This window comes from Hipposideros armiger, unplaced genomic scaffold (genome assembly GCF_001890085.2).
Source record: "Hipposideros armiger isolate ML-2016 unplaced genomic scaffold, ASM189008v1 scaffold_104, whole genome shotgun sequence".
Taxonomy (NCBI): Eukaryota; Metazoa; Chordata; class Mammalia; order Chiroptera; family Hipposideridae; genus Hipposideros; species Hipposideros armiger.
Genome location: NW_017731454.1, coordinates 2,832,640 through 2,853,249, shown reverse-complemented (window position 1 = coordinate 2,853,249; position 20,610 = coordinate 2,832,640). Strand labels below are relative to the sequence as shown.

Sequence of the window (20,610 nt, the reverse complement as noted above, 5' to 3'; positions counted from 1 at the left end):
TTACTGATTTTACAACTTTATTTCAAGCTTATTTTCAATTGACAGAAAAAATTATATTTTCACATCAATTCTAACAGAATAGTTATGTACACAAGTTGTTAATATGAAACACTGAAACCATTACCTCATATATAAAGAAATAAAATAGGAGTTGATCAGTTACATGAATTTAAAGCAACATATTAAATCCTTTAAAAAAACTATCCTTTGAAGAAAGTGAAAACTTTGTTGTGAACCAGTGAAGAAAAAGTGGTCGAAAGATACAGATCAGTGCTTCTCAAAGTGTGGGCCTCAGACCATCACCTGGTAATTTAGAAATACAAATTCTCAGGCTTGGGCCGGCCGAGTGGCGCGATGGTTAAGAACTGGGTTGGCGCAGTGAGCGGCCGTCCAGAAGCCGGCAACTGATGTGCCTCGCCCAAGAAGAGAACAATGATGATGCCAACTTGGGCCAGTGAAACAACGTCCTCCACAACTAGACCGAAGAACAAAACGACAGCAACTTGTCTGTTCCCCTTCCCCCAATTCCCCAGCACTGTTCCAATCCTCCCAATTCCCCAATAAAAATCTTAAAAAAAAAAACAAAAACAAACAAAAAAAACTGGTTGGGACGCCAGAGGGACCCGGTTCGGATCCCACATATGAGGACCAGTGACACTGCCCTCTACAGCTAAGATACTGAACAACAGCTCAACCTGGAGCTGGGCTGCTGTGAGTCGCCGGCGACAGTGTAGGTTGCAGCCCTTGTGGCAGTGGGTTGCCATGGGCTACCGTGTGTAGCCAGCAGCCACCGTGAGCTGAAGAAAAGACAGCAACTTGTCTGTTCCCCTTCCCCCAATTCCCCAGTGCTGTTCCCATCCCCCCAATTCCCCAATAAAAATATTTAAGAAAAAACAAAACAAAAAACCTCCCAAATTCTCAGGCTCCAGGCAATCCAAGGCTAAAGCCTAGAATTTGTTTTAACCAGCCTTCTAGGCGATTCTGGTGCAAACCAGTTTGAAGGCCACTGGTACAAAGTATATGAATTTCAGATCAGGGAAAGAAGTCCAGAGAGCCTGATTTAATAGACCCAGATTTCTCATCTTCAAACTCTGTGAAAATAACATACTTTTCCCCAAACAAACAAATCAACTATCCTTTTTTTTCTAAGTCATGTTATTAAAATGTCCATTAAAGTTGAAGTATAACATTAACCCCTTTAAAAATCAGAATTATATTTAAGGAAGACAATTATTTAAACAGTAACATTTTTTTCATCATGAAAGTATGTTTTATCAACAACTGTCTATTTTTACCTTGTTGTTCATACAACTATACACTTTAGGAACTCCATCAAGCCTGGGAAGAAAAAAAAACAAGAGTACCATTTATGTTATAGAAAATTAAACCTAAAAGTATCATGCAGCCATAAACACAAGACACGCATAGCGATATAAAAAGGTGCCCCAAGACTTAAAAAAACATCAAACTGCCAAACATTAAGCATGATACAAAGCTATCTTTAAAAAATGAATCATAGAAAAACATCTGGAATAGACCTCAAAGTATTAATAAGTTACTTATTTTTGTACCATTTTAAAAAGTATGAATTATTTCTAATGAAGATTAAGAACTATAAAAAAAGATCTGCAAAAAGCTAACCGATTTGGGGTTCTATTTTGTACTTTATAATGTTCCTAAAAGTTTCTCTGTGAATTTCATTTTAAAAAGTCCTTTCAAAATGCTTTTAAAAGCTATGTTACTTTTTAGGTGACTATTTTAAGGCACTGTTTGGTACAATTCAAAGTAAATTAATACAAACTTTGGAAGGGTAATTCATAAATTTGAATGTGCATACCCTTGGATCCTACAATTTCACTTCTAGGACCTTGTTCTGCAGAAATAGTAGCAAATGTGGGCAATGCTTTTTGTTGTTCAACTGCAATATTATTAGTTATGAGGGAAAAGGCTAGAAAAAACATATGTCCACCAACAGGAAACTGGGTAAAAAGTTTCACGGAACCCTATGTCTACATTAAAGAGAATGAGATTCTTAGGTGTATGGTGCAAGCAAGATGCACACAATATATTTAGTGCAAACCAAATACTTAAATGCAAAATAGTCCATCAAGTATGCTTTCACATTGATCACACATTTAATAGGTATACTTGTTTGCATTAACAAATCTAAAAAGATATGCACAAAAGGGGGTTGGACTAGCACGCAAAATAAAAGGACTTGCAATTCCTACTTCCTATTTATGTATTATCCTTTCCACTAAATTGTAGAAAATTACAACCTATAACAACAAAGCTGATAAGGGCAACAACAACAGTTTGTTACCTAGATCTAAATTATATGCATTTACTTCAAAACGATTAGGCCCAAATACTTACTTTGAGTTTTTGTAAAATAGTGTCAGAGGTCCTGTCAAAGTTGCAAATATTTTTCGGATCATAAAAGGCAAAGAAATATGTCCAAGTACACTGGAAAGAATGCTGATGACTGAGTTGCCAACGGTGAGAAGAGTATCGGAATGTGCTTCCTTAAGGCTCAGAGTGTGGAAAGAATACATGACTCTCACAATAAGTTTAAATAAAGAATCCAATTTTCCTAGGGGCTCTTTCTTCTTTTTGGACCAATCTGCAGCTCTCTTCGGTGCTAAGATAAAATTGAATTTATTAAAAACTCAAGTACTTTGAAAAGTGCCACTGTCCATCTTTATAATTTATACCTAACATTTAAATGACACATACATCTAATATACATGTTGCTGTAGTGATACCCACAAATCTTAAAATGATATATATAACATTAATGGATAAATGTGACTACAACATTATCTTTAAAACAGGATTAGAGATAAAAGAAACTGTTTGGCAGATCTATAATAAGAATTCCAGAAAAATTAACCTATTTTCTCTAAGGAATTATAAAATGCATTTCAAATTTTTATTTTACTCAGAATTTCAACAAATAATTTCTAAGAAAGTACTAAATTATATGATAGGTTCTAAAATTAAATTTTAAAAGTCAGTTTAAAAAATAAGAAACAAAATTTCCCTTAGAAATTATTGCTTTCTGGCTCATCAATATAGTACACTGAACCCCCAGAAATACCACTGAACAAGCAAGCGATCCAAGTCCTTATAAAGAATACAAAAAAAGGCCTAGATTTAAAGAAAAAGATGTATCTTAAAAATACTATTAGACTTTACTTTGTACCCTTCTTAGACTCCATGTCTCTTCAGATACCTACCTATAGCGATAATCCTGCATTTGTCTTGTTAAGAAAATCGTACCCATTCCAAAAATACGTCTGTTTCCCATTCTTTTAAGTTAAGGTATTATATATCAGATTTAAGAGAAAACTCTAATTCAGTGCTTGTTAATTAAAAATATCTTGTGGTGAAATGAAAAACAAGTGCTGCTACTAAAAGGAAGTGAACTTACCTCCCTAGAATCAGTATCACATATAAATTGGAAAGGCTACCCAGACATTTTGGCCAGGATACTGAGGCTGAGAAGACAGCCCTTGAGTCAGGAGACTGGTTACATACAAGAAATTGATCAAACAATGAATATACTGAAGGTAATGGGACTATTTTTCTCACTATTACAGAAGGTAGGTAAATACAGAAGAGGGTAAGGCTAGATTAAACCATGTGATACTAGATGGTCACAACATATATCTAGAGAAACAGATAGTAACTATGTAGTTCACAAACACACTTATTTCCAACCTCTATCCACTGAGAGGATCCAGAAGCAGTGACACCTTAGTAGCAATGCCCAGATCTTAGTTTCTAAATGCCATTCTTAGCTAAAAGGAACCATGTTCCTTGGAGACATAAACTCTCACTTTGGGAATCATAGTGTTTCAGGCAAAAAGCATCAACGAATGATAAACTCGTGGCTCAAAGTTTGTTGAGGGACAGAATAATTATATATCTCAAAGTATCTGCTACGAAACATTAATATTTTAATTATAAGTATTTACAGTGGAAGAACTGGCAGATACTATCTTAACCAAATAGTTGTTATTGGATTGTTATTAATATCACCAGTAATGGGACAAACTGACATTGTGTGCCTGCAGGCATACTGCACTGGAAAAAACCCCAGCATACTTCTGCAGTATCCCTATAAAGAAATGAATAAAACCGGAATCTAATTTTGAGGAAATATTGACAAGCCCAGATCGAGGGATTCTCAAAAAGTAAGTCTGCCTGTGTTCTTCACTTTTGGAGGTTATAAAAGACAAGGCCTAGGAATTGTTCCATACTCAAGATTGTCTAAAACGTACTTTGACAGGGTTCAAAAAAAAAAAAGAACGAATAAAATGTATAAACGGGGGGAGGGGAGAAGATAAAAAAAAAATGATATCAACTGTTAACTGAGAAATCTAGGAATAGGAAATGAGGTTATGTGTGTATAATTCCTGTAATGTTTCTCTAAAACTGAAATTATTATAAGTTATCAAAAACCCAAAGTGATCCTGATACATACCCATTAATAATAACTATTTTCTTTTAACTATGTCTGATATTTATTTCCTCTCCTCATCCACTGGCACTATTTTAGAAATCTCCCCCAGTTTCATTAAATTTAAACAAGTACACCTCTTGCAAAGCAAGGGGTAAAAAAGACAAAAGATATTTGTAATTGTGGGTTTGATTCTAACCGTTCTGAAGTAACAATATAGATAAAATTGTGTCAACATGAGGCTCATCATCGTGGCCTTACCAAACTTTAGTGGCTTACAAAATAATTTGATATCATTTGTTTACAATGTTTTTACAGTTATGGTATTAAGAGACAATTTTATTTTTCTGACACATTGAAGTAATCAGATTAGGTCCTGTTCAGCCAGAGAGGGGGGGCTGTAGTAAAAAATTTAAGCACATCTATAACTTGTTTCTGTGGCATTGAGGCTGGGAAGCTCGGACCTATAATAAATACACTTTAGGCACTTAACATGTTTCTCTATATTACTATTTAGTAAAAACAGAAACTGAAACACAAATATACGTTCATACATACATACACACACCCACACACTCCTAAAAATATTCTATGTTCTAGAAATCTTTACACTAATTCATCAATGATAGATCTCATTAAAGGAAAATTAATTATGTTCCTAATCTTTATACAGGAAACGTAATACCTTTAAACATAAATAGTTTCCATTACTGAAAGGTTACTTTCTGTATAGTATAAGCATATAATCAACGGTGAAAACATTTAATTTCAAAGAATTAGATTAAAATAGGTCAGTAATTATTACAATATTATTTAAAATTAACCAAGGCATGTAGTTTTAAAAATCAGATTAACTTACTATTGTCAGCTGTCCCCAATTTTAACTAAGTTAAAATTTTAAAATCAGTTTAAATTTATTGTAAACCATAATCAATTAACCATTGCCATGATTTTCTATTCAATTTAATGTCAGCTCAGCGATTATTTCAAATCAAGCTACCAAACAAGAACATTTTAACAAATGTCAAAGTTTCTTGTCCAGATAATTCCTTGCACCAGATGGAGTAAGTCAAATCGCTTATATTAGGCGATTTCTAGACAGAACAATATTTATCTTTCTGCATTGTAAAAAGGAGTAAAAATATTTTGTGTGTGTGGGTGAGAGAGAGAGAAAATGAGTGTACTCATGTGAGATCTAGCATAGTAACTGACATGGTTATATAATGTTAAAAGTAAGTAAAATGAGGTGGTGAAAGCTATTAACATGTGCTCTGACAACAGTTCAGACAGCCATGTTTATGAAATATTGGGTGAACAAATAAAGGTAAAGGAAATACTTACATTTAACTTTGGGCTGATATTTAATATTATATGGTGAGAAGTCGATGCAATCAACCATTACAGTAATAATATGAACGATCCTATCCAAGAACAACAAATTCTAGGGAAGAATAGTTAAAAGTATTGTATTAGAACCTTACAACTACTAGCATAGTTCTCAAAATAGTAAGCAGGAACCAAAAAAATATGACTTTTACTCTTTTACTCCCAAATGTAATATATAAGAACACAGACATCATAGCTTATATCATATAAGCTACATTAAGTATATGGTTATGAATATTTCCCAGTTAACTGTTGTGCCTAGTGCTATACTTTTTGCTTCTCAACATTGAGAGAAAATAATTCAGCTTTAAGATGCCCATAAAGTCAGCATACAAACCAATAATTTGAGAATGAAAAGAGCTAGGGTAGGCAGTGCTCCCTAATTAACCTGTGAAAACCACATGTAGGGCCAGTCCAGATGACAATCTACACACTCTTGTAGAAATGGTGTTTCCTTCTTGATCACAATTACAAAAAGGATGCCTGTTAATGACAGTTTGCTAGCAAAGCCAGAAAACAGAGGCTCTCTCTCCTGGATAAAAAACCACATTCCAGCTACCAGCCTTGTCCATGAGCAAAACAGCTAGTAACAGAGAAGGAACCTAATATCCTCAAAGGTCAGAGAAAATCATATCCATTTAAGAACATTAAGTGTAAAAACAAAACTATTATAAAATAACTCAGCATTTAAACTACAAAGAAATGGACACAGAAATATCAAGCTCCCAGAAAGCAATACCAAAAGCAAAACAGATATAGAGAAAGAAAAGGTAAAGGACACAGAAGATAAACCCAAAAGGTCTAAAAAAACCACGTAACATAGTACTCAAAAGGACTGAGGAGCATCACTAAAGCAAGGCAATTTTCCTCAGATGAAGCCACAGCTCTTTAGACTGAAATGGTCTATCAGTATTTAAAAGGATAATTTATTAATAAAAAGATGCCTCAAGACACACCTGGTGAAATGTCTATTTCAAAGACAAGAGAAAAATTCTAAAACTTTACAGAACAAAAAAAGCTAACTTAAGAAAAAAATTAGTATCAAACTATGCATTTGCAACAGAAGCCAGATAACGAACAATAACTTCACTTCAAAACTCTGTGACAGAAATTTTCTGAAACCTAAAAATCATAACTAATGAACTGATTACATATTAGATGAGACATCAGTCATATAAATATATGTTTGCTGACAATTAATCCTTTTTCTCTTAAAGAATAAAATATGGTAAAGCAAAGCAAGGATAAAAAACTGGGGTATAAGAAACCAGAGAGTAACCAAAAATCTTCAATTAAAAAAAATTTTTCCAAGCTTATCATACCTACATAAGTAAGTGTAACTAAAATTCATATTTTGTAAAAAACCTGGAAGGTGACAAATATAAAAATGTGTGAAATAGTGATATAGCAATATTTTCAATGCTGGGGTAGAGTGTTACAGAGCTTAACACTTTCAATTTGACAGATTTAAGAGTAGTATCTGAAAGAAATAGGATATATAATACAGAAAACATTAGAAAACTGCGAAGTATAAAAAGCCTGATTAAAATGTTAGATAGGTTGCATGGGTAACAACAGGCTTCTGGGAAGTGGAGTCTCTGTCTCTCTCTCTTTTTTTTTTTTTTAGGGCAAAGAAATTTTAAAAATATTAAAGATAAAAAAACAAAGATGTAAAGGATAAGAACATATACTCTTATTTCTTATTATATGAGGATTAAATATACTTATTAAAAGACTCCCATATTTACTTATATGCTTACATTAAGGTTAAATAAATTGATAAATATATACAAAGAAAATCCTAAATTCATATAATGGAATATGTAGTGATGAAAGTTAATGAATTCTGTGAAACAACATATAACAATGAGCCCAAAAGACATACAGTACGATTTTATTCATATAAAATTCAAAAAAGGAGCAATGCTAAACAAATATATATATATATATATATAGTAAAATATATTTTTATAGTGCATATATATAGTAAAAACATAAGAAACACAAACATTATCAAAAATAGTCAGGGTAGTAATTAATCCTGGGGAGAGGAGGGCATTGTGATTCAAAACGTACAGGACAGCTTGAGGTGCTGACAATGCTCTATTAACAGTCCCTGGTGGTGACTACACAAGTATCTCACTACAATTTGTTAAACTTCACAGTTTAATGCAATTTTCTTTATATTGCTTAGTAAGTTAAAAAGTATGAGTATATGGCGGGCCGAGTGGCACGTTGGTTAAGAGTTGGATTGGTACGCAGCTCTGAGCAGCAGGGCCCTGGTTCGGATCCCACATGAGGGTCAGTGACACTGCGCCCTCTACAGCTAAGATGATGAACAACAGCTCAACCTGGAGCTGAGCTGCGGTGTCCCGGGGGACAGCACTGACTACAGTGGGGCTGGCCGGCAGTGGGCATGAGCTGCCATGAGCGGCCATCCAAAGGCTGGCGACCGATCTGCCTCAGCCAGGAAGAGCGCAATGATAATACCAACATGGGCCAGTGAAGCGACATTCTCCACAACTAGACTGAAGAAAAAATGGACATCAACTTGTCTGTTCCCCCCCCCCAATTCCCCAATAAAAATCATTGGGGAAAAAAAAAGGTGAAAACAGTGTCAACCTTCTCCCTAACAGTTACAAAAGCATTCAACAAAGACACTGTCTATGTGCCAGATAAAAGTCAGGAATACAATCAAGACGGAATGTCCCTAACGTCATATAGTGTGGGTGAAGCAACATACTGAAGTATACAAATGGATTTTGAGATTAAGTGCCAAAAAGGAAATAAGGTATTATGATAGAAATAAGCCTAATTAAGAAAGATCCCTCAGAGGCACAAACTTCATGGGCAGCTGTGTAAGCTGTTCAGATTTTTACTCCAAATGCAACAGAAAGCTACAGAAGTTTTTAAAAGTAACAAGATCAAATTTCCAATTTTTAAGTCACTACGACATATTCTATCATATCAAAATCACAATAATCAGAATTGTGACAATATTTTATAAAAAGAGGATATTATAAGTGCATTTAAAAATCTGAAAAGATGGATTTCTAGCTCTTGGTAGACACCTCCACTCTTCTCACCAGTGGTAGCCATTATCAAAAGCTAGAAATCCATCTTTTCATATGAAAAAAGAATGCTTCAGGGTAATAAATACAGCTGGCAAGAACACTGTATTCATGTACATGAGTATTAATACATAAAGTATATGTAAATACAAAGAAAGAGGTCTGTTCCGGAACGACACATACCAAACTGTTGACAGCTGTCCTTTTTATTGAGTAAGTGAAAGGAGTGAAAAGGGACCTACGTAAGTCTACAAACTTCCGAAGGACTGACTTTATGCTCTAAGAGATGAACAAGCAAGGTCCTTGTATTGATAATCCAGAAGGTCACAGGGACAAGTCAGTACACAACAGAGTGGTAAAAGCGCATCACTGGTAATGGTCCTGAAACATGGAACTTAAGAGTCCGAAACAAAACTATTTTTCCTCCAAAGCTGTTGCTTGTTTTATGTATTACCTTAGTCACTTACAAACTAAAAGCATTAGTAAATGATAGTTTACAAATGTTCTCTATTTACTTGAAAAGAATCCTGTAAACACAAAAAAGGTCAGTTTCGGGATAAACTCACTAAATGGCCTTCTTCTTCCAAACTGGGTATTATCTTAGACGAAAGCTCCTCACAGCACAAATTTTCTTCTGCAGTTGCCACCAAAGCAGCACAGCGGGCAAATGATCTATATAATTCTGACCAAGTTCTGAGTAAGGTCTTCATGGTGGCCTGATAACAGCAAAAAAAAGTTTTAAATGTGTATCTACATGTCAAAACCTAATAGAATGCATCTTTAAAAAGTGTCAAAGAGACTAGCGTTAGGTAATAAGTTTGCTACCCTCAGAGTTCTAATCGAAGAACCGTGGTAATACCACAAAACCAGCAATTATTAAGGGTAAAAGGAACTTCTCTTTCACCATTTTCCTTGTCCCTAAGTTAATTAAGTCATAAGGAAGTCTTAGTTTAAGAAAAAATTCTGTAGAAATTCATTATAAAAGGTGAAATAATGCTTTCAGAAAAAGGCAAATTCCAGAAGTAAAAATTTGAAATGACCTTACCACTGGGAATTTCTGTACTGAAAAAATATGGTTTATTGGTAAACTCAATGCACCATAGATGGCACTAAAATTATGTTCTAAGGCATCACCTTGATTCACTTCATTGGTCTGAAACAAGAAAAATGAAGTTAGACAAATTACCATCTAATTCTAGTATCAGAAGTAGTAACATCTATACACACACACACACACACACACACACACACACACACACACGATACGTAGTGAGTAGAATTGTGTCCCCCAATGTTCAAGAGATGGTGAACTACTAACATCTCCAACTATGAATGTGACCTTATGTGGAAATATGTAGGGTCTTTGCAGATATAATCAAGTAAAAAAAAAAAGTCATATTTGGATAAGGGTGGCCCTAATTCAATTAAAGGTTTCTTCCAAAGAAAGAAAATTTAAGGGGAAATGCCATTGGGAGATTAAAAGTTATGGGTTAATTGCCAAACCAGCCAAGGGAAATCCAAAAATGCCCTTTAACCCCCAAAGTTAAGAGAGGCATAGAACAGATTCTCCTCCCTCAGAGATCCAGAAGAAATAAACCCTGCCAACACCATGATTTTGAATTTTTGGCCTCCAGAGCTTTAAGATAATAAGTTCTGTTGTTTTAAGCCACCAGTTTGTGGTAATTTATTACAGCTACTCTGGGAAACAATGAACTGTGTTTTAAGTCCTCAAGAATCCCAGAGGTGACTCCAAAATCTTTTACTATATACAGAATGTAACATTCAAGCAAGGACTTATAAAAAGGGCCTTGCTATCCTTCAAACAGTGGGAAACCATTTAGGAATGCAAACTTATTTTCTTCCAGAAGAATATGTTTAATGGTGTGCTGGCTTGAGTAGCCAAAATAAGGGCGACTGCACTATCACTTAAAATAAATTCTTTGGAGTCTTTATTTCACTTGTGTTACAGTGAAATACTTTCCCAAAAGTACTACTACTTAAGGATTGATAAAGCAGGTGACAAACACTAATAGTGACAGAACTTGAGCTCCATATCCTGCCAATATTGCCATGTTTTTTAAGTATTTACATGTAAGGGTTCATCAACTCTTAACAGATTACTGATTTAGGGACTACTATAGGGCTTCACCAACATGGATTCACCGTGGGAATCCTATCACACAGTCTAATCAAAATGACCTTTATTAATCCCCGTAGTACAAATACTGAAAGACACCTAGATATAAATATGAGAGTTTATACATATCATATATGAGCCTTCTGGCTTTATAACCAATGGAGAAAACAGTCCGGATTAGTAGCCCTTAAGTTATACTTTCTTGAGCAATAAGGCAGAAAGGCAATGAAATCAACTAATCTAAAGAGTAGAAAATTAACCAATCCCACAGGAAAGAATTACTTAGTATCTTTTATTTAAACCCAAGCTTCTATCTGTTTCACCACAAGAATTCCTTAAATTTGGGGGGAAATATAAATACGTAGCAGACTTTTATATCATACCTGATTAATCAATTCAGTTAATGGTGTGACTATAATACTCCACATTCTCCAGAGATGCTCCTTGTTTTCCAACTGCTTTGCATTTTGATTAATAACATTTAAAACAGAGTCACTGAAAGCTAGTGGTGAAGTTGGACCAGAAAGAACACAACTTACAAGTGTTTCCAGATTAAGAAAAAACCTGAAGAAAAAATTTTGAACCATGCATTAACCTGTATATTTTGCCAAAATACATTAATTGTACTGTAACAAAATTCTAAAAATAACTGACATGGAAATAAGGAATGAATGCCAAATTTTACTTTTGCTTTAATTTTTAAAAAATTTGATATAGTATGTTAACTCAAAAGAATCTTGTTCATCACATAACCACCTTTCCAAGATAAACATAAATGTTTTCAGTTTAAATTACCTTTCATCTTCTACACCACATTCCAATAAATTATTGTTGAAAATTAATTGAATTAAGAACAAAGCAGGAGTTCCCTAAAAAAAGATGAGATCGTAGTCAATCTTCTTGTTACAAAGTACAATCTTGTTACATTTGTTTTCTACAATTATGTGAAGCTTGATCCTTTTAAGCTTGAGAAATTTAACTTTTGACATTCCTTAGGATATGACAAAAAAGATAGCAAATATTATTTCCATAAACTACACATAACAATCAAGCTCCTTATATTTTATTACAGCTGTCCCATCTATAGAGAAACGGTGAGAGATTCCAGATATAGGAAGAATGGTTAACTTAAAACTTGCTGGACTAACAATACCTAGATTCTACAGATATTAAGTACATGTCACCATAATTAAGCCATGTTTAGTACTAATCTTCCAAAGTTTATAACAGTAACCAGCACTAACATTAGGTACAAGCAAAAGAGAAAACTTTCCTTCTGAAACCCTTTATAATCCCTGAAAATAGTTCCATTAATAGTGCCATATTTAATTCTTTACATCAATCTATTACTATGTCTATCAATTTTTTCTTTGAACATTATGAGCATATCAAAATCAAATTCTCAAAATTTTATAGTCTAAGTCTCACTATTTTAAGAAAAGGAAATCATGGAACTTTTTTTGGGGGGTGGCTAATTTTAATCATATCATTACATTTAAGATACTTGCATTAAGAATATCCATATTAGCAACCTGATATGCTGGTGAACCTAATACTTTCTGAGGAAGTCCTTTAATTGTAATTTCCATGAGGACCTAAAGAAAGATAAAAAGTTTTACTATAAGTTAGCCATAAAAAATAGTACTTTAATAAAAATCTAGTAGTATTTACAGTATTTTTAACAATTTATTGTAATATTCATTAAATACATTCTCATTAGTTCAACTTAAAATACAGTAATGTTTATATATTAATGTGGATACATTTGCATTAGTTTAAAAAAAGTCCTAATACAGAAAAATAAAAAATAAAATGACAAAGTCCTTTATTTTCAGGGATAGTCAATGTGATCAGTTTTGAGTTTATTTTTCTAGGCCATATAATTTTCACATATGTAAGTATATCAAGGAACATTAACTCCCTGGGCTGGCTGTCATATTGTTTTATACCACTTACAATAGTATACTGTGAGATACTGTGGAATTGACCTTCATCTGACTGTGTTAAGAGTATTCACATCAATATTTGTAGACACATTCTTAACTGTTGTATGAATGTGCATAGTTTATGCAAACATTTTTCTATTAATGGCCTTTAAGGCTGTTCCTATCTTTTTACACCACAAAAAGAAATTCTTCAATGAATTATGTACTCACTAGTGCCAAAAGCAAATATTTCTAACGATTGCTAACTACAAGCTGTGTCTAAGACACGTCTCTCAAATGTGACAAGCTTACCAAACTGCTGTCCAAAAATATTACTATACCAATACTAACCTGAACTATAGAGCTAAAGTGACATAATATGACAAAAAGGGTTATGTTATTAGTGAAAACATGCTTTCACATATAGTCATTTGAAGCAGACACTAATGATAATAATGAACAGCATTTATTAGCTCATTTTGATCCTGGTCCATAGTGTTCTGCATGTGTCAACTCAGTTATTAACACTACATTCTCTCTTTACAAAGGGACAAGAGAGTAGACAAACTGCCCAACTTCACTCAGCTAATAAATAATTAGGCTGACATTCAACCTAGTCAGCTCCAGAGCCCTTGCTATTAACCACTGTGTTCTACTGCCATGATACATATTGTCACAGTACTCAGGAAACAGACTTAGAATTTATGTAAGAGTATATAGTTTGCTTCATCTGCAGCTTATTTTGGGAGATTCATTATTATAAAAAGTGTATCTAATTAGCTTTTACTTTCTCTACTACTACCTAGGATAAAAAAGATGTTTAGTACCAAAGTCACTGTGTTGGTTAAAGAACAGTTCATTTAAAACACAAAAGTGCCATAAGATTATTGGCAGACTTTTTTTAAAATTTACAAAAGGGCAATCAGTGTAGTTTAGCAATCTTGTCATAAAATTAGTATTCATCTGAGTTTCTTCAGTTCCAGTTTCATATCCTTCACTCCATTTTCTGTGTGGCTTATCCTTTTTTTTAATCACTGGAAGATTTTTACAGTTGCCATTACAGCCACTTACTTTATTAAGTTTTCAAATGACTCTGAAGTCAATGAACAGCATTTACTACAGGGTCAAGCTGCTGATAAATACTTGATGTTTTCCTAAATCCTGATCTGTGCAAGTATCTTCAACAGGAAATTCAATTTCAGAGTGTGATTTTTAAACTCCAACATATAGGTATTATACTTACCAGTGTTTTTGATACAGGAAATACTTCTGATTTCACTATGGCTTCCAAAGATTTTAATAAAAGGGTCAAAACTTCAGAACCCGGTCTCTCTTTTTTGTTGCCTATCAACAAGCAAAAGGAGGGGTGACAGAGGTGTGTACTTTTAAACATACAAATACTTTTAGGGGTAAAAATATACACTTACAAGCTATGAGAATTAATTTACTAAATCAAGAAAGTGCTTTGTTTAAAAGTAAAGTCTGGAAGATATACTTCAAAAATATTTTTAAATAAATTTAATATATGAAAGCCAAACAATTCACCGAGGGCTATAAAATCACTGAATCAGTATTACAGTGCTTACCTGATTCAACAACTGACTTCACCAAGCTAATAAGCTCCTTCCAAATAGCACTGACAACTGCATCTGTCAAAATAAACCATAACAAAATAGATATGACTAAAGGCACCCACTTTCATCTTTACACTAAAGAAATAAATTGAAGAATAGTTAATTTAGGATATAATTCTCCTTGTAATATTCAACCTTGTAATCAGTTTATAAAACCCTATCACTTCATTGTTATTTAAATCAAGAAATGTGTTTTTTAAAAGGACTGTAACATATTAGCACTAGGTCCTGTATCTACAGTTAATTATTTTATTTTTTTCTATCATCTGTATTTTCTGTTTTGAACACCTTGAACTTTTTAGACAAGGAAAAACAAGGTTCAGAAGGATACTTGAAAACCATTAGAAAAAATTGCCCAGCCAGTTAAATAGCAAGCTATTTTACTTATGAAATTTCTCCTCATTTGATAGGCTGTAGATCACAGGAGTTTAGGTATAGATTTTGGTGCAATAGAGCCTGGGTTTGAATTACGGCTCCACCACTTACTGTGACTTTGCACAAGTTCCTTTTCTGAGCAATGGAAATTCCTCATCTGCAAAACTAACATAGGAGGTTACTATGAGGATTAAATGAATTACATGTAGAGCTCTTGTAGCACAATCTAGCTAAAATGTGGGACCATATAAATATTTACTATTTTGTTTTTTAAACAATTTTAAAAAATCTTAAATATTTACCAGAAGCATCTTTTCCAACTGCAACAAAGCTATCGTGAACAGCAGTGATAAGTGTATTTGCATATTTGGAAAAAAAGGAAGAGCTGCTGATTAATGGATGTTCAAGTGGCTCTAAAAGAGGGAAGAAGAGACAATTATGCAAAACCAAAGCTTTATGAAATAAATTTCTCAATATAAAATTTTAGGTGGTCTGACATGTTTTCTATTAAAAAGACGTACTTATATCAGACATAATTACAGAATATGTTGGCTGCGGGGAAAATTAACGTCTCTCCTTACCCCAATGTACTATATGTTCTGAACTATTTTAATAATTGAAGTATTTTTAAAACAAATACCTAAGCTCAGTACAAGTTTGTTTTGCTTGGCAAAATTCAAAACTTCTGGGCCCAACAAAAAATGAAGTAACATTTCAAGTCCTAAAAGTTGAATTGAGGGGATAGTGGCCATTCCACTAAAATTCGAACTCAAGTTCATCCGGGTAGTTACAGAGGATCCATATGGGGAAGCACCTTTAAAACAAACAAATAAGAAGGTAAGTTGTGTAAGGGTACATTAGCTATCCAAATGACATTGTTTACAATCTTTCAATGAAATGTACCTTTAAAAGTAAATAGTGTTTCTCAAATAAAAGTTGAAGTTTTTCTTTAAAACTAACAGAACTCCAATTAATCCTAATTAGGTTAGGAAAAAGAGTGTCACACACCATTAAAGTGACTATAATTCCCAGGTATTAATACATATCCTGAATTATTAATATGCAAGAATTCCTGAAACTTAAATATAAAAATTTGGCTCAGAATAGCTAACAAAATAATAATAATAATAGTAAATGCTTTTCTTTGAATGGTATACATGCTAAGCCATATTTCTTACATCTGTAAGATCTGTTGTCTTTAGGAAGAGCTCTAAGATTCTGGTTCTGAAACAAACACAACTGTCTGTAATGCACCTCACACAATGGACTGGAAAAAAGTTCATCTTTTCGAACTACAACAATGCAATTACAGCAGTAACATTAACACATACAGAAAACAGTCAACCAAGAACATATAACGGACTTTGTGACAGGCAAGACAAAATTATGAAGTGCTTCATTTTATGTAAATAACACCGAGCAAAACCTTTACGCAAAGCATTTTTTTAAAAAAGATAAAAAAACAAGAATGCCTCTTACCTTTGTTTACAGGGGTCATAGGAGAAATAGCTATACGAGATAAACTGCCTTGAAGTGAAGTATTAGAGTCAATGTTTATTGTGCTTTGAATTAGAGGCACACAAACCTGTTGGGGTAATTAAAAAAACAAAAACAAAAAGATTATCTGTAAACTGCATAATTTTCATTTTTGAAAAGCCTTGCATAATATAGTTAAATTTCTTTAAGCAGTTTAAATTCTTTCAATATGTTGACTTTTATTGGCTTTTTTAATGCATAGGCTAAAAACGAAATCTGGAAAAGTGAAAGTTATTATAACTGTATTTGCCCTAAATGCATACCATCTATCAATTTCAGTTCTAAATTCCAGATGGAAAATTATACACATAAATAATTTTTGCATGAAAAACCTACCCAAGTTTTAATGCTGTTGGTAGACAGACTCATTTCAAGCTTTTTAAAAAACACGCTAAAAAAATATGAACTGAATCAACTTCAAACTCATTTCTAAGATCATTTTAATACCAGTCAAATCTAGCCAATGAATAAATTATGCCAATGAATGTGAGACAACTGGGTAAGATTAGCCTGATAGGACCTTATAATGGTAGAATTTGGAATAACTACGGTTCCAATTTTATATTACGTATCAATGTCCAATTTCAATTACTTCATATTCTATTAAGTTTAAAAGCCTTAATATATTAAAAATTCAAAATTAAAATGAACTTGCTAAAAAAATTCAAGCATATTTAAAGTCTCCCTTCCCAAGAACACATTTAGCACTTATTTATATATACCGTATTTGCCGGTGTATAAGACGATTTTTTGGTGCTGAAAAATATGCCTCCAAGTGGGGGGTCGTCTTATACGCCAGGTACACTTCAGATAAACTGCCCATAGTGCTTGCCCCGTGCCATAGTGGCCTCCCGATGCCCGCCCACTTCATTCCACATACCGTTCAGGCATCAGCAGCGCTGCTGGGTGTATGCTCGGCTGTTATGCGATTTTGCTGTTATGCGATTTTACCACACTCGCAAAATCGCACACAGCCGACCATATAACAAACTCTGTATTTTGAGTGGAAATGTTAGGGGGTCGTCTTATACGCCGGCAAATACGGTAGATAGTTAAGTATTTATATAGACTAGAAGAGGACTAAGTACTACAGACCCAAAAGTAAAATGTACTCCAAAATCCAAGATAAGCAATAAAGAAATGAAAAAGATAAAGAGTTATCAGAGCTGTCCATTTTTACTTAACTATATAAAAAAATTTAGAAACCAAGGATGGAATTGCAAAAACAAGAAGGTATAGAAAAGATTAGGCCTTATGGCTAAACACCAACAAAGATATAAAAATCCAAAGGAATTTGTAAAATCATTTTTAACAGTGCTGAAAAGCCATGGTGGGGTTTAAATGATTCGTTATAAAAAAGGACACAAAAAATAAGAATTAATCCAATTTTGTATCTACCCAGTGTAGCACTTCATTTCTATTTCAGTTATATTCTAAGCTCTATGAAATTCCTTTTTAGAAATCTTTCATAATGTCTCTAAAGTAAGAATAGATATTTAAGTGCTTGCTGATTGAAAAGACTTTAGAGGCTCCATTTCAGACAACTAGAGAATATCCTTTAAGGGAAAGGACCTCAAATTCTGTCTCAGGAGAAAAAAAGATCTTTTATACATGTGGCCTGCTAACACAGCAAAAATAATACTGAAACATTAGGTTTAAGAACATATTTGGAAAAGTATTCTAGTCAATACTTGTAATGTTACCTGTTCAAAATTAGCAGGAAGATGAGGTCCAAGTCTCATTAATAAATACCACCAGACTTCTAGTTTTGTTAGGGCTAGAGCTTCTGTTCTCACATGGATGGAACTCAAAGGCTGCATTAATAATTTTAGTCTTTTCGCACTACATAGTATTTCTTAAAAGAAAATGAAATAGGCACCCAGGTTAAAACATTTAAGAGCTAAAGATTAAAGATTAAATTTTAAGAATGAGTGAGCAATAGTTTCCTTTCAGATTTAAAGTTTTTTTTTAAATCACCAGCTGTTGCTGTTCCACCCCGAATTTTCACTTGACAAACTCCAATACAGCTAGACCACAACATTTCAGAAGATAACAACAAAATAAGGAATAAGTGATATTTATTAAATGCTGTGTACAAGGGGTGATTTTCCCATCAAGGGACATTTGGCACTGCCTACAATGTTTTTTGATTGCTACCACTGAGAGGCAAGGGTATGGAGAATGCTACTGGCATGTAGTGGGTTGCATCAGGGACATTGTTAACTTCCTACAACACACAGGGCCGTCCTCCACAAAAAACGGTCAAGCCAAATATGCCAAGCTGTTCTAATAGTCTCATCCCCATTTTACAGATTAAAAAATTGAGGCATGTTTTACATTCTGTCAAAAAAAAAGTTGTTATTTTGAAATTTTACTACTAATTTATTTTATTAAGCATTCTGTTGGTGCCATTAATAAGATTTTGGAAACCTAAATATAACAGATTCAACTAGATTCAGATCTACATTATATTAACACTAATCAGATTGTTAAAATTCGTCATAAAAATTAAATCCAATTTTTTAAGCAAAATTATTTATCAAAAGTGTGTATTACGTGTGAAACTGGGGATATATTAAAAAGTCTATGCTCAGGTAACCTATCAAAACTTGACAGATGTTTTGAAACATCTAAGCCAAGTATTTGGTGAAATGACATTCATCAACATTTCTTACAACTATTCTGCCATTTCAATTAACCTTTCTGTAAGAAAATAAAGTTAGATCACTGTGGGAACAAATCCTCTAATCCTTTTTGAACTCTACTTATGAGTGGAGCTCCACAATAAAACCCCTATTGCAGAGATTGCCAATTGCCACAGAATAATCCATTCTCTTAGTTATAAGACCTGCTTTCACTCAGGACAGTAATGGGTGCCCTATTTTGACTTCTTATCTCGTCTCCTGTTTAGCCATTCTACCCAATGAAATTTAAATGGTACCATACGCGGAATTTCTGGAATGCTCATTATAGATAGTTGGCTCAGCTAGGATTCATTTCTGTTCTTCTGCCTCCCCTCCTCTCTGTAGTCTGCAACTAAGGCATACTGAAGATGACAGAAAGACAGGCATCTGATTCCTTAGTGACACTGTGGGTCCATTCATAAGCTCTCTAGCTCTGGACCTAATCTTCTGTAAACCATTCCTACTTTATGCTTTAACACTCAACCATATATAATTCCAACAGATTTAGTCGTGAACATTACCTCATGCTTATATTGGGTTGTCGTTAAAGTCATGATGCATTTTTGCAACAAAAAACAGAAAAAATACGTCATGACTTTTCCGACAACCCAATAGTTCATAAGCAACAACAACAAAGGTGACTTTCCAATTAAAATTGGTGCTTGGCAATGCACTTTTACCAATATTTTTAATAAAAGTATTTATAGTTAATGTAAATAATCACCCTATAAAACACATTAAAAAGAGGAAGAAAATAGATTACCAATGATCTCTGGCAGGGGAAAATGAAATTAACATTACTTAGTAGATCTGGTGAATATACAGTATCAGTTATACCCAGAGATTAATTACCCAGTTACTAAGTAGGTACTAATACTGACCCACTTTAGGGTTAAATACTCTTTCTTGTATGTCTAACTGCCTCCAGGGAATGACAGGAGGATATGGTTAAGGTAAATCAAAAGGAATCACTTCTATATATATTAATGTTAACCCACTATTAGGTACAGTTCCAAAGGTCCTGAAAAAAAAAGTTCATCAGTCACTGCTATTTTTATTCCATACAATCATAATTTTTTTCCTATCATCTATTGGCTATGTGACCCTTGATAAATTATTTAATCTCTCCAAAATAGTAATAATACTGCCTCAGGTCTATTGTGATGATTTAATGAGTGATTACATAAAGTGCTCCACCAAGCATTAGTACATAATAAGAGAAAGCCACAACTGTTATTTTGTACTTTGTTGGTTTTTGAAATAGCTTAAAACAAATTTTATTTCTGTCATTTTCAGTAATGCCTAGTCTTTGAATTGTATTTTTAGGTATCAATTTATTCCCTTAAATAAGATATTAAATAAATGGCCGGCCGAGTGGCTCAGTTGGTTAAGAGCTC

At 33.5% G+C, this 20,610-nt stretch overlaps 1 protein-coding gene across 7 annotated transcripts in view; it reads right to left on the bottom strand.

The window, feature by feature from the left end:
- The window catches only part of RIF1 (replication timing regulatory factor 1), a 57,407-nt gene that overhangs the window by 17,166 nt on the left and 19,631 nt on the right, over window positions 1–20,610 (bottom strand). For 6 of the 7 annotated variants that reach the window (XR_002124503.1, XM_019646548.1, XM_019646546.1 and 3 more), the window contains exons 10-23: window positions 18,233–18,384; window positions 16,473–16,578; window positions 15,634–15,807; window positions 15,296–15,406; window positions 14,571–14,633; window positions 14,228–14,328; window positions 12,568–12,654; window positions 11,855–11,928; window positions 11,443–11,623; window positions 9,968–10,075; window positions 9,489–9,638; window positions 5,807–5,906; window positions 2,377–2,641; window positions 1,296–1,338 (exon numbers count right to left, since the gene is read on the bottom strand). Coding sequence is in view for 6 of the 7 variants with exons in the window: in XM_019646548.1 (XP_019502093.1) it covers window positions 1,296–1,338; window positions 2,377–2,641; window positions 5,807–5,906; window positions 9,489–9,638; window positions 9,968–10,075; window positions 11,443–11,623; window positions 11,855–11,928; window positions 12,568–12,654; window positions 14,228–14,328; window positions 14,571–14,633; window positions 15,296–15,406; window positions 15,634–15,807; window positions 16,473–16,578; window positions 18,233–18,384 (1,715 nt within the window). In the remaining variant the exon portion in view is untranslated. The remainder of the gene's footprint in view (window positions 1–1,295; window positions 1,339–2,376; window positions 2,642–5,806; window positions 5,907–9,488; window positions 9,639–9,967; window positions 10,076–11,442; window positions 11,624–11,854; window positions 11,929–12,567; window positions 12,655–14,227; window positions 14,329–14,570; window positions 14,634–15,295; window positions 15,407–15,633; window positions 15,808–16,472; window positions 16,579–18,232; window positions 18,385–20,610) is intronic. The other variant, XM_019646547.1, reaches the window with a different exon arrangement.